Below are 14,242 nucleotides of genomic sequence, written 5' to 3'. Positions count from 1 at the left end.
CAAAAAATGTAATAAAAGTTCGTTATTTATTGTTCTCATAAAAAATCAGTGAGTATTATGTCATAACCCATACCCAAAGTTTGAAGCTTACCAATCCCAATGCCTGATCGATTATGACTTAGGCCCTTAAAACAGTGGCTCCATATACCTTAAGTTAATCCGTCAATGAATATGGCGGAGCCTGTTGTCGTCGTCGTCGTCGGATACCATGATTACTCCCAACCTATGCCAATGGAGATCAGTTCATATTCGAATCGCACGCAAGTGAGAAGTTAGACGACACACGCTTCTTCGGGAGTGACAGATCACTTTAATATAATATATTTCTATTTGATATTTTTATATAAATTTGATTTTATCTATAAGTTTGACAAAAAAAAAAAAAAAAAAATATAAAAACCAGTTGTATCGAGTTTTTTTTTCAAAAAAAGAAGAAATTCTCAAAGTGGCTCTAAAAATTCTGTCCCTGAGATTTCGAAATTGAAAGGTGTTAAATTTTTTTTAAATATATCGTCATTTTTCGTCTCGGAAGTGAAGAAGAGCAAAAAAAGTGTGATTTCTTTTTGGGTGGCCAGAATGATCAGTTTAGCGCAAGCCAGATCGACAACGACGACAAGCTCTCGATTTGTAATTTCGCTTCGCCTACAAACACCCTGAGTTTTGAAGAAAAAGAAGTGATAAGCCTATATCCGGGAGGGGCGTTCTGTGATAACAAAAAAAAAAAAAAATAAAGTTTGACAATAAAACAGAATAATTAAATCTCGACACAAAGTTGGAGAGGAATTATTCACCAAAAAAAAAAATCTCTGCGGAAATTATACAACATCACACAAATCATAATGGATATCCATCTTGTTAGGTTAATGATCGCTTGTTGGTCTCTATTGACCTTATGCGTTGCAGTACGTTGCAGCCCGGTTTATCCAAGTAAGTAGTACCGTTTTTTTTTGTGTTGTTTGTTTAAGCTGTTGCTTAAGTGTTTGAATACCATCATCATCATCAGTAACAACTGTTATCGTTAGAAAAAAAAAACCGGAGACAACAAAATATCTTCTTCTTCTTACCTTTCCCCTGGCTGGTTTGTCAAATTTATGACGTTGTTAAAGAGTCTTCTCTTCTTTACCCAGCTGAATATTGCTGGCGGATTTTGTTGTTTGCATTTTGGCCAAATGTACCTATGTGGTAGATATTGTTATTGCAATGCCGCCACTGACAATTTATGCAGTTAAACTGGTTTAGCTTTGGCACAACCACAAATGCACACAAATAAAGTAAGAAAAACATATATAAAACTTTGGTAACTTGGGTAACGGGAACGGGGACATAAAGTTAAAAAAAAAAAAATGTTTATTAAATAAAAACAAAAAAAGAAATGCGCTGCCAATTCCGGATTTTTAGCTGTTTTCTATTTGGTTTTTTACTTCTTCGAGATAGTACCTATTTCATCGAATAAATAAATTAACCAAATAATAATGGCTGCGATGCGAAAAATAGCCTAACTGCATATAATTTGACGTCTTCTGATCGCGTGGTAACAGTGAATAACTTCACCAGTTGTTGTCTAAAAAAGCAAAAACAACAACAATACCTATACCTCATTTCTTGTTTGTTGAGAGAGTATGTAGGCATAACAATGATAGGTTAGGATCGTAGATTTCATACGATCGGGAGTTGTTCGGTTGCGGGACGGATGTGTGAATGTACCGTGATACTATTATGGGTATGGTGAATGTGCCGGTAGAAATGATCATAATGATGATGAAAAGCTAAAGATAGATTGATGGGAATTGTTACAAATTATCTTGATTTTTTCTCTTTTTGCTTGTTTTTTTTCGCCGTTTTAACGGTAGCTTTTTGTGTGAATATAAATTAGAAATACCGTTTGCGGAAGATAATAAAACGTAGATAGAATATTTATGACTGAAAATGAAAAGAAGAAGATTGTCTTCTTTGAACAATAGGATTTTTAATCATTCCACTTAAAAATAGAACAATAAGTTAATTAGCATGTCAAATAAAATGATAAATAATAAAGATGACTTAATTTATTGAGGATCAAAATAAATCTGTTAGAGATTAACTGATTGTTTTTTTTTTAGAATTTAAATAATATTTGTTAATTGACAAAAGATTAAATATTTTATTTGTATCTAATTGAAATTAAAATTTTTTATTAAACTGACTACCTTACCTTGCCTAAAACTAGTATGGATTTGTAAAATTTGCCCTTTTACACATGAATTGAGTTTTATATAAATTTTGGAGGTAAAGTCCATGAAAGAAGTTAACGGCTTAACTCAGTTTGTTTTTTTTTTTTTTGATTTGCTTATAAACGACCACTCACTTTAATGAAATTTATTATTATTTTTTTTTTAACCAGATTTATGTTGGTGTTGGTTAATTTCAGGATCAGTGGAAAGATTTAAAAGAAAGCTCAAAATAATCATATGAAGTTGTCAACGGGATTATTTTAAATCTAGAAATTGAATTGTGTTTATAAAAGTGAAGCGAAAAATGCCTTTAGTACCAACTTCTTATGTTTTTTTTGGATTTAGCTATTTACTCTTATTTTTAAGCAAAGAAGTAAATGAAGGGATCAACAACAAAATTACTATTTAACTACTCTAGTGATCAATTTATGAGATCAAATGATGATATTTTCTTAGTTCCATCATTGAATAATTATTTATAGAAGTGACACCGATAGTTTTTAGCGCCACACAATTTTATTTTTTTCGGCAATTAGATGTACTAAAAAATCCCCAGAGAGAATGGAGCTTGTCCTAGAAAATTATGTTTCCAAAAATTTTTGTTTTTCAAAAAGGAAATTTCACTAATACAAACCTAAGGAAACTAATATCAAATAAAAATAAATTGTATCGACACGTCGACACCCTATAATAGAAAAAAAAAATAAGGAAATTTAATTACTAACACATAAAACATAAAACAAATATCAAACAAAAATAAATCGTATCGACACATCAACATCCTATAAATGAAAAAAGAAAATAAGGAAATTTTACTCATACATACAAAATTACAAAAATATCAAACAAAAATATTGAAAAATTAGTTGACATTATAAAAATGTATCCATAGTAACTCAAAACTAAAAACAAGAATTTTTGTATTAACGACGAGAATTTCAACAAAATTAAATATTATTGTTGTATATCCTAGGCACGTTATATAGCTTATAGGGCATGAAAGTTACCCTAATTTCAATAGTCCTAATAGCGTAGGTGACAAGGTGATTGCTTTTTACTTTTGCTCTCTGAGTTCGTATCCCCACAGAGATTGCTATTTTTTTATATTATATTTTTTTGGCAATATTATGAAATGCGTAACAATCAGCGCCGTTTTTTGCTGAATCGAAACTTAAGTATTTGATTACAACATAAATCCTTATGTCACAGTTTACGCCGAAGAAAAAGTAGAGCATAAAAGTTTATGTTCAAAATAAATTATTTAAGGTTCGTTTCAGCAAATGGCCCTTAAAGAAAAAAAGAAAAGCGTTAAGAAAAACTCAACGTAATATTGAGAGGTAAGAGTTCAAACCAATAAGTCGATTTCGTTCAAACTTTTTGTTTAGGTATTTTTGATTTCAAGTAGGGGAAATTGAAATTTTTTGACGAAGATGGAAGTTTGCGCCAAAGAATTCTGAAAAAGAAGTTTTATTCACCAAAACTTATCATTAGTAAATTTTATTTTCTACGTGCCTTACCAATAATCAAATTTAAGGCTGACTTAAATATTTATCTGAATTATACATATTTAACCCTACCAATAAACAATTTAATACTCAGGTACAAGGCTAACGCTCATAGTTGAGTTTCATAACCATAAAATTTAACCGAGCTTTTAACCTGAGTTGTTTTATACACTAGCCCAAAAAGTTAAAGGAACAAAGCAAAATTCGTGATAGCTCCAAAACAAGTACGTATTCGATTTGATTTCTTCTACTTAGATAGATTTTTAGAAAAAAAATTTCAAAATTCAAAAATAAAATTGGTATGCAATTTCGTAGAAATTACTAATCAACATTCAACTAAAATGTCAAAAAAAAATTAATGTCCTGTTTTCGAAAATCTGATTTTTCAAAAAAGTGTTCAATTTAATTTTTCTTTACCTAATCCAAAAACTATTATTTTTCCAAAGTTGAAATTGAATTGGTAGTTTGGCAGAAAATCAGATTTGAAAAAAAAAGGTTCTACGGTAGGTTAATAATAATTTTTAAAAATTTCCATGATTGCCCAAAAACTATTATATAATTTTTTTTAAACAAAATCACTGGTACCGTTTTCGAGAAAATTAAACATTTCCGAAATTGGTAAAGGTATGACATGTATCGTTATTTTTGTTAAAAAAAATTAGTTCTAAAAACCCCTCTGGAGAGTCTCCAAAAAATGTATTCATACCAAGTTTGATGTTAATCGGTAGATCCGTTTAGCTGTAGATAGACAGACTGACAGATTAACCAAAAAATCTACTACTAGTAGACTACCACCTCCGATGGAACAGGGCTATAGTTATGCCATGTCTGATTGTTATCTCAACTTTTTGTTTTGTACAAATGCATAACTTGACTATATAGTATCATGACAAAATAAAAAGCATGTAAGAGCTACATTCTTTTAGTTTTAGGATATTAGCACCAAATATTTTATTTCAAATGGTAAAATAGGAAAATCATTGGAACTATTCAAAAACCACATTTTCTTACATTTGCGATGAAAATAGTTTTTTTTTTTTCAAATAAACTCAAATTTTTGTGAGTTTATTTGAACATTTTATTAATAAATAACGTTTAAATTTTAGATAAAAAATTAAAAATAAAGAAAGAAAATATAACATTTTATAAAAACTTTAAATTTTCATTTACAACTGCAAATTTGAACAAAGCCGTACATCCAAAGTTCTTGTTCGCACACATAAATCATTTTAAGCAAATAATCGAGGTAGTTTCGTATTGCATTAAAATACTTTAAAATAATGTGTAATATGGCCTATTGTATGAACTTGATCCTTACCTAATCTTGCATTATACGGTTTAAGAAAATAGTCTGTATATGCCACAGTGCATGTGATTAGTAGGTAGCATATGAACTACAACTTTGGCCTAGATGTTTTTACAAAAAGCACCCTAATCAAAATTAAATAAACTCTCTATAATAAAAGAAAATCTTCTTGTCGTTAATAAAAACAAAAAAAAAACAAAATCCTTTCAAATATACAAAAGAATCAAACATTCAAAAATAAATGTTTGATTCAAAATACCTATTACAAAAATTAAAAATAAATTCAATGTGAATATTACAGAAACAAAAATAAACAAACACACTACTAACACAAAACAAAACTAATACAAATACAACAAATATAAATAATATTGTAGTTGTGGTTACTTAGTAACCAAAAGTCCTTTTCAGGAATTTTTCGGCCATCGAATACACAATCCTAAAATGATTGTGGCGCCACTCCTGTAACGATTGTGGCTCCACCCCTCAAACAAAGCGGATTTTTTTTCCGGTGTCACTTCTATATATAATTATTCAATGGTTCCATATAATGTCATGATTTTTAGCTAATCTTATTTTAAAAAAGTAGTGACAGTTGACAGAGTTGTGAACTTTTTTATTTTTTTTTTAAGCTGAATATCTTATCTTATGTCGTTTTCTTTCACTCCAATGAGAGTACTCTTTTAGTACTTATTTTTGCACTTTTGAAGGTTTTGTGTTCTTTGACGGCACAAAAGTGTAAAAAAAAAAATTACTCCGGAGTAATTTTAGTACCACGGAGTACCCCGGATTTACTCCACATTTTTAGTTAGATTTACACCGATTTGCACACGGACTTGCACACACACTTATGATTTTAAAGTTTGACATTTAAAAATTTTGTTTAAAAAGTGAAAAATTCGAAACGTTTTTCTTTCAAACTCTTTTGTTAGTAATAGTCCAATAAATGAAGCTAAAAAAAAGGGGGTTACCCTACAAAGGTCCGGTAGTTCTAAATTTTTGATATGTTGTTAGGTATGGTTAGTAGATAAAAAAACCAAATTTCCACAACCACGCCCCCTCCGCCCCTTTCAGCATCACCGAAAAACCATAGAAATCTGGCACTTTTTTCACTTTTATGCCCATAACTTTCTTCTGGTGCATTTTATTGAAAAAAAGTTGTTGGTAGACTTGTAGAAAACATAATTTCCAAAAACAACGAAGTTATGAAGCTTTCAAAAACATATACAATTTTGGATTTTGCAACATTTTCAGTTCTTTTCACTTAACAGTGCTTTAACTCTTTAACAATTGACTTTTGCGCAAAAGTCTTCATAATCAATCTTACAGGCAATTTAATTACCTAAAATAAAATGTTAACCACTTTGATTTTGTGAATCAAATAACCGAGTTAGGGCTAAAATAGTAAAAAAGTATTTTTGATAGTTTTCGACACTTTTTGAATTATCCATTAAATGCAGGATTTGAATCCCATAAAAGGTCGGGTGGTTCTTATTTTATATTTAATCAGGTTTTAATGGTAGATTGAAAAATAGCCACTCCCCCTCCGCCCCCTTAACCATACTCCAAAAACCAATTCTGCATTTTTTCAGTTTTATGTCCATAGCTTCCTTCTGGTCATTTAAATGTGCAAAATTGTAGAACACAAAATTTTCTACAACTTGCACATCCAATATCCACCAAACTAAGAATTTTTCAAAAAAGTTACAATTTCCGATTTTCTTTATTTTCAGTTTCTTACCTGTTTACAGAGCTATAACTTCCTAATTTTTAATTTTTAGCCAAAAATCCTTTTGTAAGGAATTCATTTTCATGAATACAACTTTTATCTTTTGATAAGAACCAGGTAATAGTAAGTATTTTTATTTAATAAAAGTCATATTTCTTATTAACCTAGTTTAATATCTCATGCGCTTATAAAGTGGTGGACTATGAGTTTACGAAGGTAAAAGAATTGGGGTATGAGGTGTAGGGGTAGCAGGTGGGGAAATATAGAAGTAATAGGTGGAGTTAAAGATGGTGAATTATGAGAAAAGTTGGCTTCGTTGAATTTTTCTTCAAATTGATCGATGATATCTGATCTTCTTCGTCGTCATCTTCATAAAAAATTCATGTGGACGATTTTGACATCATTGTCCACAGCAAAACTTACAGAATGTGGAACATTTAAGTCCCTCTTTCCTGCATCTGCCAGCTCCCATGCATCTAGGCACATAGGTATTTGCATGACACAGCTTTCATCAATTTTTGGGGAGCAGGATCTTGCACAGTTTTAATGGGTTGCAATACGTGGCATCCTCTCGTCCAGCCCCATTCCAGAGGATTTTTCTCAATACCCATCCACGCCATGATCTGGTGATAAGTAAGGAGTAAATGAAAGTGTGCTGCATCTGTTGTAGGCGGTAGTTTGCACAAATTAAGTTTTGTTGAGCTGCTCATAAATTTGAAATATCGAACAAAAACAACATTTTCTATTGTATTATATTCCGCCAGATATGTTTCTTTTATTTTTTCGTTAATTCTTCACTTTTTCCAAAAATGAAATTGAAAACAGAATAAAGGATTTTTCAGCCAGTGTTCTTCATCAACAAAAAAAATCCTGTGCCAGATAAAAAAAAAATCCCACTTTTTTTCTGCGATGTTGGGATATTTTTATTTTACAACTATCAAACTAAGGATGTGTGTCAATTAGGCTGAAAAAACCGATCAGAAGTATTATGAAAAATATACCAAAAGTAAAACTAAGTCCGCTTCTACACGAAGACGCAAAGTACGAGACGGACATAAGAGCAAGGGAGAAATAAGGTTCGAAAAAAAGGGAAGGAAATCTCTACCGTGAGTCTCCGGTAAAAAAATGTGTGACTCTTTTTGACGTTTCTCTTTGATCTTGTTCTTTTTTTGCTGTTCTGCTTTATTTTATTTTGTCGTCATACGAAAACAAGGACAAAATAAAACCAAAGAAAATAGCTGTCAAATTTGCGTCTTCAAAATAACACTACGTGTAGAAGCGCGCGACGCAAATTCGAAGATAATTTCTGCGCCTTGAGTCTTCGTGTAGAAGCAGACTTATCAACGAACGCTTATTATGCTTCATATGTTATTAATATTAATATTAATTTTAATTTTTTTTTTCAATTCATAAATTTTTTTCCCTAGACCTGTTATCACTATTTTTTTCAAGGAAATTATCCATTTTTGCCTTGTCACACACACAATTACAAAAAAAAACTTACTCTCATTATGTTCTTTCACTCCAGAAAAAGGAGTACAAATTTAGAGTACTCCTTAATAGAGTGAAAGAAAACGACATAGCTTTTTGAATTAGGTTTATGTTTTGACAACACGCAGTTTCACCTACCAGCTATTGCACATTAATGAAGCCTGCAACATGTTGTTTTTTTTTGTATTTTAACAATGGAATAGCTGAAAATTGAGAGATCAAGGGGCACGGTAGTGCCCAGCCAAGTTCTCTAGCAACTTTGGCACTACACCCTTATTTACAGGAAACAACTCAGGCCATTTTCGACCCCCCTCTAACTTCCACACCAAAGATACTAGAAATTTCAAACTCGCTTCATTTGTTAAGCTAGTCAAAACAAAACTCCTCACAAAATTTCAGCTTGCTACGATGAGTAGTTTCTGAGATATAGGGCTTCGAAAATCTCAAAAACCGTAACTGACTGACTGACTGACTGACTGACTGATTCACTCACTGACAGATCATCAAAATTATGGAGAACTTCCCGTTATCGTAGAAACTTGAAATTTTACACGGTGATAGGACTTGTGATGTATACAAAGGAAAAAATCGAAAATTTGAGATTTTCAATTCAGGGGGCGTGGCATCCGCCCATTTCCGCTGAATTATCATCAAATATTATAGAGCACTTCTGATTATCGTAGAATCTTGAAATTTGGTAGAATGGTAGAGCTGGTAGTTTATGTAAAGGAAAAAATTTAAAATTTGAGAATTTCAGCCAGGGGGCGTGGCAACCGCCCATTTCCGCTGAATTTTCCTTAAATATAATAGAGCACTTCTGATTATCGTAGAATCTTGAAATTTGGTAGAATGGTAGAGTTGGTAGTTTATACAAAGGAAAAAATTTAAAATTTGAGAATTTCAGCCAGGGGGCGTGGCAACCACCCATTTTCACTGAATTTTCATCAAATATAGAGATTTTCAATTCTACAGCCTTACCTTGCAAAAAGTAGTGAAATCACAACAAAAACATTACTGTTAAAAAAAGAGCCAAGTTCTCCTATGTTGAAATTATGCTGGCACAAAAAGTACTGAGATGTAAAAGTGTACCAAGTTCTAAAGTTTGGGTTCAAATTCGTATCAATAAAATTTTGATTGTTTACTTGGCAATTTTTGAAATAACTTTAAAAATCGGAAATTAAAAGAAAAATTGTCAAGAGAACAATCAAAATTTTATTGATACGAATTTGAACCCAAACTTTAGAACTTGGTACACTTTTACATCTCAGTACTTTTTGTGCCAGCATAATTTCAACATAGGAGAACTTGGCTCTTTTTTTAACAGTAATGTTTTTGTTGTGATTTATTTTACAATAACATTATGTAAATTAAATTGTACTTTTTACTGCTATTGAACTACTTGCACTATTGAAGTAGTTCATCAGTACGAAAGACTAAATAGGACGCACCTGATGATGTAAGAGGAAGTCAATGTAACTGGTATAGTTGAAGAAAGCAACAATAAAATATATGTAATGATATTATAATGATATACAATAGGGACACAATTATGACCGATTTAAATTTTAATTCGTTTACTATAAAATTATTTAATTTTATTGATTTTGTAAAGGAGTTCCTCTCAAGTTTCTTTTTGCAATATTTGGCCAAGATAAGCCAAACTTGATAGGGTTGCTGTACAAAATCTTGACATAAGATTATTTTTAGTAAGTTACTAAAAAAAGTAAATTTTTCGAAATTTTGTGCTTGAAAAATTATTTTTCATGAACTATTCATTGGAAGTCCATTATTTTAAAAATAAACTTTTAAATAACTTCTAAGTTTTCGGTCGAGTTTTTTTTTAAATACATATTTTATTTTTTTTTTCTATTTTAATTCACTTTTTTTTAAACGGAGGAGAGATTTCAAAGTTATTATATTTTTTTATGAAAATTGGTTGAAAAAAAAAATTTAAAGGTTTTTAACCCAAACAAAAAATGCTGAATTTTATCATACTTAAATGCTAAAATTTCTTGGTTGAAATAGAACTGGAACAGTAAGCAATGCCACAACTTCCTTGCTCTAACTTGAATGACACTTCTAAGCAAACATAATGTGTTTTTCGTAATTTTGAAGCAATTACTTCAAATAACTTCGAAACTTTCATTCATATGATAACATTCATATAAGAAGGCTACGGGAAACAATCTTTGTTTTTATAAAAAAAGTTCTTCAATTTCTTCTCACTACCGGTAGGTACTTTATATCGTTATTATTATTTCCAATTAGTATCGTACTAACAAATCGATATAATTCGTTATTGAACTAGATTAATTTGTTTTGCAAACTTTTTAGTTTGCATTTGATTTTCATTGCTTTTTAACAATAAATAAATCAAAATATTAAGCTTGAAGTTTTTTTCCCGGCTAAAATTGAATATACTCACTATCTACTGAGAAACCACAGTAATTCATTCCAAAAAAGATTTCCCACAATTTTAGAATGTTTACTTTTTCTAAAATTTTACTGGGTAAATTCTGGTGCCTTTAGCTAAAAATTCAATAAGTGGTTTTATATGAAAAAGCTTGAAAATCATTAACAATTTCAAATCAGCAAAATCTGATCATAGTACAAATTTCTAAACTTCAAATCGTGAAAATCAAATTGCTTTCAAAATATTAATTAAATTCTATCTTAACGTTTTTCGATCCATGTAATAATGTTATAAATTTTGATCAGTAAAACATTTATTTCTGTCCATTTTCAAAAAATTCTTTTTTAAAAAGTTATGACACAGTTACATCGTAATAAGTTGCATTTATTGCGATTGCAATAATAAATTATATTATTGTGACAGAAATGAACATCATTTATAAGCTTGCAGTTTTAGATTTCCAAACACAAAATTAGACCAGTTTAACAACTAAACTCACAGAGGTCAACAGAGATCTCATTCCAAATGCTCAAAGCATCAATCGTCGAGCGAGTACAAAAATTATCATGCAAGCTCTTGATGACAACGCGAAACCAAACGCAATATGTAAACAACTCAACCATCTGCTAGGGTAATTAAAATGAGAATGTCTTTCGGAATGATACAAAGAAAAAACAAAAAAAAAAATTCCAGAAGTCATTATTAAGTAGGTGAACATTTTTTGAGTCACGGATGTTTCAAAACCAGTGTGGGTCGCATTTCTTTGTAGGTCAGAGAATGCAGAACCTGCGCAAAAAAATGCATGTCACCTCAATTCAGTAAGTAGTAGATGCTGGCTGTTGGAGTTCTAACTGGATTGTGGTTAAGAATAAGAAGTAGGTCGATGAGCTATTTGACAGGATAGTTCCAACATATTCTTGGACTACTTTTTTATGAGAAGACTATGTATTTATTAGATACATATACTAGCAAATTTTATTGTGGCAAGTTAAATTACCTTTGTATTTTTATTTTTCTCTTAAGCTATTGTCCACAAATCACCTCTGGGATTCCGGTTTAGTTAAAGACAGACGTAAGCAAGTTCTAAGCTGTTTCACTATAATTATTCATTGCTGAATGTATTAATTCAACAAGGAGTATATTAAAAAATCACGTTTTGAATCAAATATATTTTTGAATTGGTTTTGTATTGGGGCAATTGTACGTTTGATAATAGTGGCTATACATTTAATGATTAAAATAAATTAAATTAATTTTAAAGAAACCAGAATTTTTTGAATTCATTAAATGGATAAATATACCCTCGTAGATTTGATTTTTAAAGAATTTGTTTGCAAGATATTGAATTTATAAGCATAATTTTTTAAAGATCAAATCGGGTTTTGTTTTGTTTTAAAGTTCTTAAATAAATGATTTTATAATATGTTTGTCTTTGGAAAGCATCACTATCATTAGTAGTAAAAATTAAACTGCCTTATATGATCCGAGGGGTCAGTTTTTATTTTTTTGAATTACACCCGGGAGCTTCAATCCATTTTAATTTTTTTTTTTTCAAGATTCTATAAAAAAATCAAAAATAAATCATGCGATTTCGTTCCCACTGAGTGAGAATTAACCCCTGTAACCCAAGATCTTAAATTTTAATTTAATTTAATTTTATGTCTAATGCCTTGCCGTTAATTATTTATTATTATTAAACATACTTATTTATTTCAAAATGTATGGAGCAAATTAATAAGTTTAAAAAATTTAGTTTTGAAACAATACATCTATTATATATTAAAGTTTGGTTTTGTGTACGTTCGCTAACCGGCCACACAGACTGACTCATTTTCTTAATTTTTTTTTGAAATCAAAAAAGGCATAAGAGGAGAAGGTTTAAGGCAAAAAAAATTCAAGATTTTATAGGGTAAATAGGGGTAACACGACATTGAAAAAAGAGGCTATTTTCTAAACGGTAAGTCGTAAAGAGTTGACTTTTTTTTTAAATGATAGACAAATTTATTCAATAGTTAAAAAAATTATTGAAAAAATTCAAAAAAATTTCAAAACCAAGTTGTGAGGGTTTTTTTGCAGTCATAGATCTTCGACAAAAGACTAATTAGAGGTACGCAAAATTTTGCACAGAAATTTGAGTTACACCATAAGAAAGATATTTAAAAAAAAAAATTAGGGGTCTAAAACGGATTTTTTTCATAGGCCCTGAATTTTGAAATAAAAATTTTTGAAAAACAACCTAATTTTTAGGGACATTTTTGAGTAGTCTTTTATTTTTTTGGAATTTTTAAAAGTCTGCAAAAAATCTCAAATTTATAGGAAATATAGGTTTTAATCATGCACATGCATGTACAAACTTTTGAATTTTTAAATCGATTTTTGACCGAATAAAGGGAAAAACAATTTTTTTTTTGTCCCAAGTTTTTTGGCCGTTTTTAACAGTTTTTTATTTTTATCTTTTTTTCTTCAATAGATAAATGAATCAAATTAACAGTGTAGATAGATAATAGGCAAGACTATATTTGTACAAAGTTTCAATTAATTTTGTAATGACAAATTTGAAATATCGGTAAAATAAAACTCTATTTTTCAACACGTTACATCTTTTGATTTGGAGCTTACAAATTTATGATTTATCTTTATTAAGCATCCTGATAATATTACCTTTCATTTGATATATCACACATAACGCTACATTCACTACAAGCTTCACAATGGTAAATTAAAAAACTTAAAAAACGTTTTTAACATAGGCCATTTTTTTTTTTTAATTTTAAAAGTGAATATTTTTAAATTAATTGGACGGACTTTTCAAGTTTTGATTTCCTTTTTGTATTGGGAATTATGACAAATTACAAAGTCGAAAATAGAAATAAATACAAGAAATGGCGGAACGAAGTCCGCCGGGTCAGCTAGTATTTATATAATATTTATTTTTAAGTGCTTTCCTAAAATCAAAAAAAAAAAAAAAAACCGTTAGTTTAGCGAGAAAAAAAAACTATTTTTTTTTCGAATTTCTTAGTTTTTACACATTTTTGTCTATTTTCAAGACAGTCTATAATTTTAATTTCCAATTATATAGGTACTTTTAATGCCATGTATGAGTAAAATGATGTATTATTTCGATAATGTAATATTTAAAAATTATTTTATAAGTTTCAAAATAAAATGAATATACCTAGTTCTACAAAGTTTTTTAAATCGAAAAATTTTCATCGAAAAATTTACATTAAAATAAAATCATAGCAATTTTCAATGTACTCATATATATTACATGCAATTAAAGAAGGTTTGTGTTTTTTTTTGAAAATTTAAAATTAAACGACTAAAAAATAAACCTTTATCTTAAAGCAATTTCATACAACATTATTGTTCATATTATTCAAAATTATTTCTCCAGTCTCTTGAATAAAACATTAAAAAAAGTAAAGACAATCAGCATTATTGACACTCTAATGTTGCCAATTTGCAAACAAAAATGTAAAGAAAAATAATTATTATTTTTACAATTGCTTGCCATTATTAAAGTTAATAAACAAATGTCAACATGACATTACGAATTAATGAATGTAATATCTTTTATAAAGCATA

The 14,242-nt window shown here is 29.5% G+C and overlaps 1 protein-coding gene across 2 annotated transcripts in view; it reads left to right on the top strand.

Annotated features, from left to right (window-relative positions):
- The first annotated feature begins 419 nt into the window (after positions 1-419).
- LOC129906814 (uncharacterized) overlaps positions 420-14,242 on the top strand; it is a 54,000-nt gene continuing 40,177 nt past the window's right edge. For both annotated transcript variants that reach the window (XM_055982743.1, XM_055982742.1), the window contains exon 1: positions 420-927. In XM_055982743.1, coding sequence (XP_055838718.1) covers positions 840-927 — 88 coding nt within the window. In that variant the 5' untranslated portion in view covers positions 420-839. The remainder of the gene's footprint in view (positions 928-14,242) is intronic.

This window comes from Episyrphus balteatus, chromosome 1 (genome assembly GCF_945859705.1).
Source record: "Episyrphus balteatus chromosome 1, idEpiBalt1.1, whole genome shotgun sequence".
NCBI lineage: Eukaryota > Metazoa > Arthropoda > Insecta > Diptera > Syrphidae > Episyrphus > Episyrphus balteatus.
This window is presented reverse-complemented; position numbering and strand designations above follow the sequence as displayed.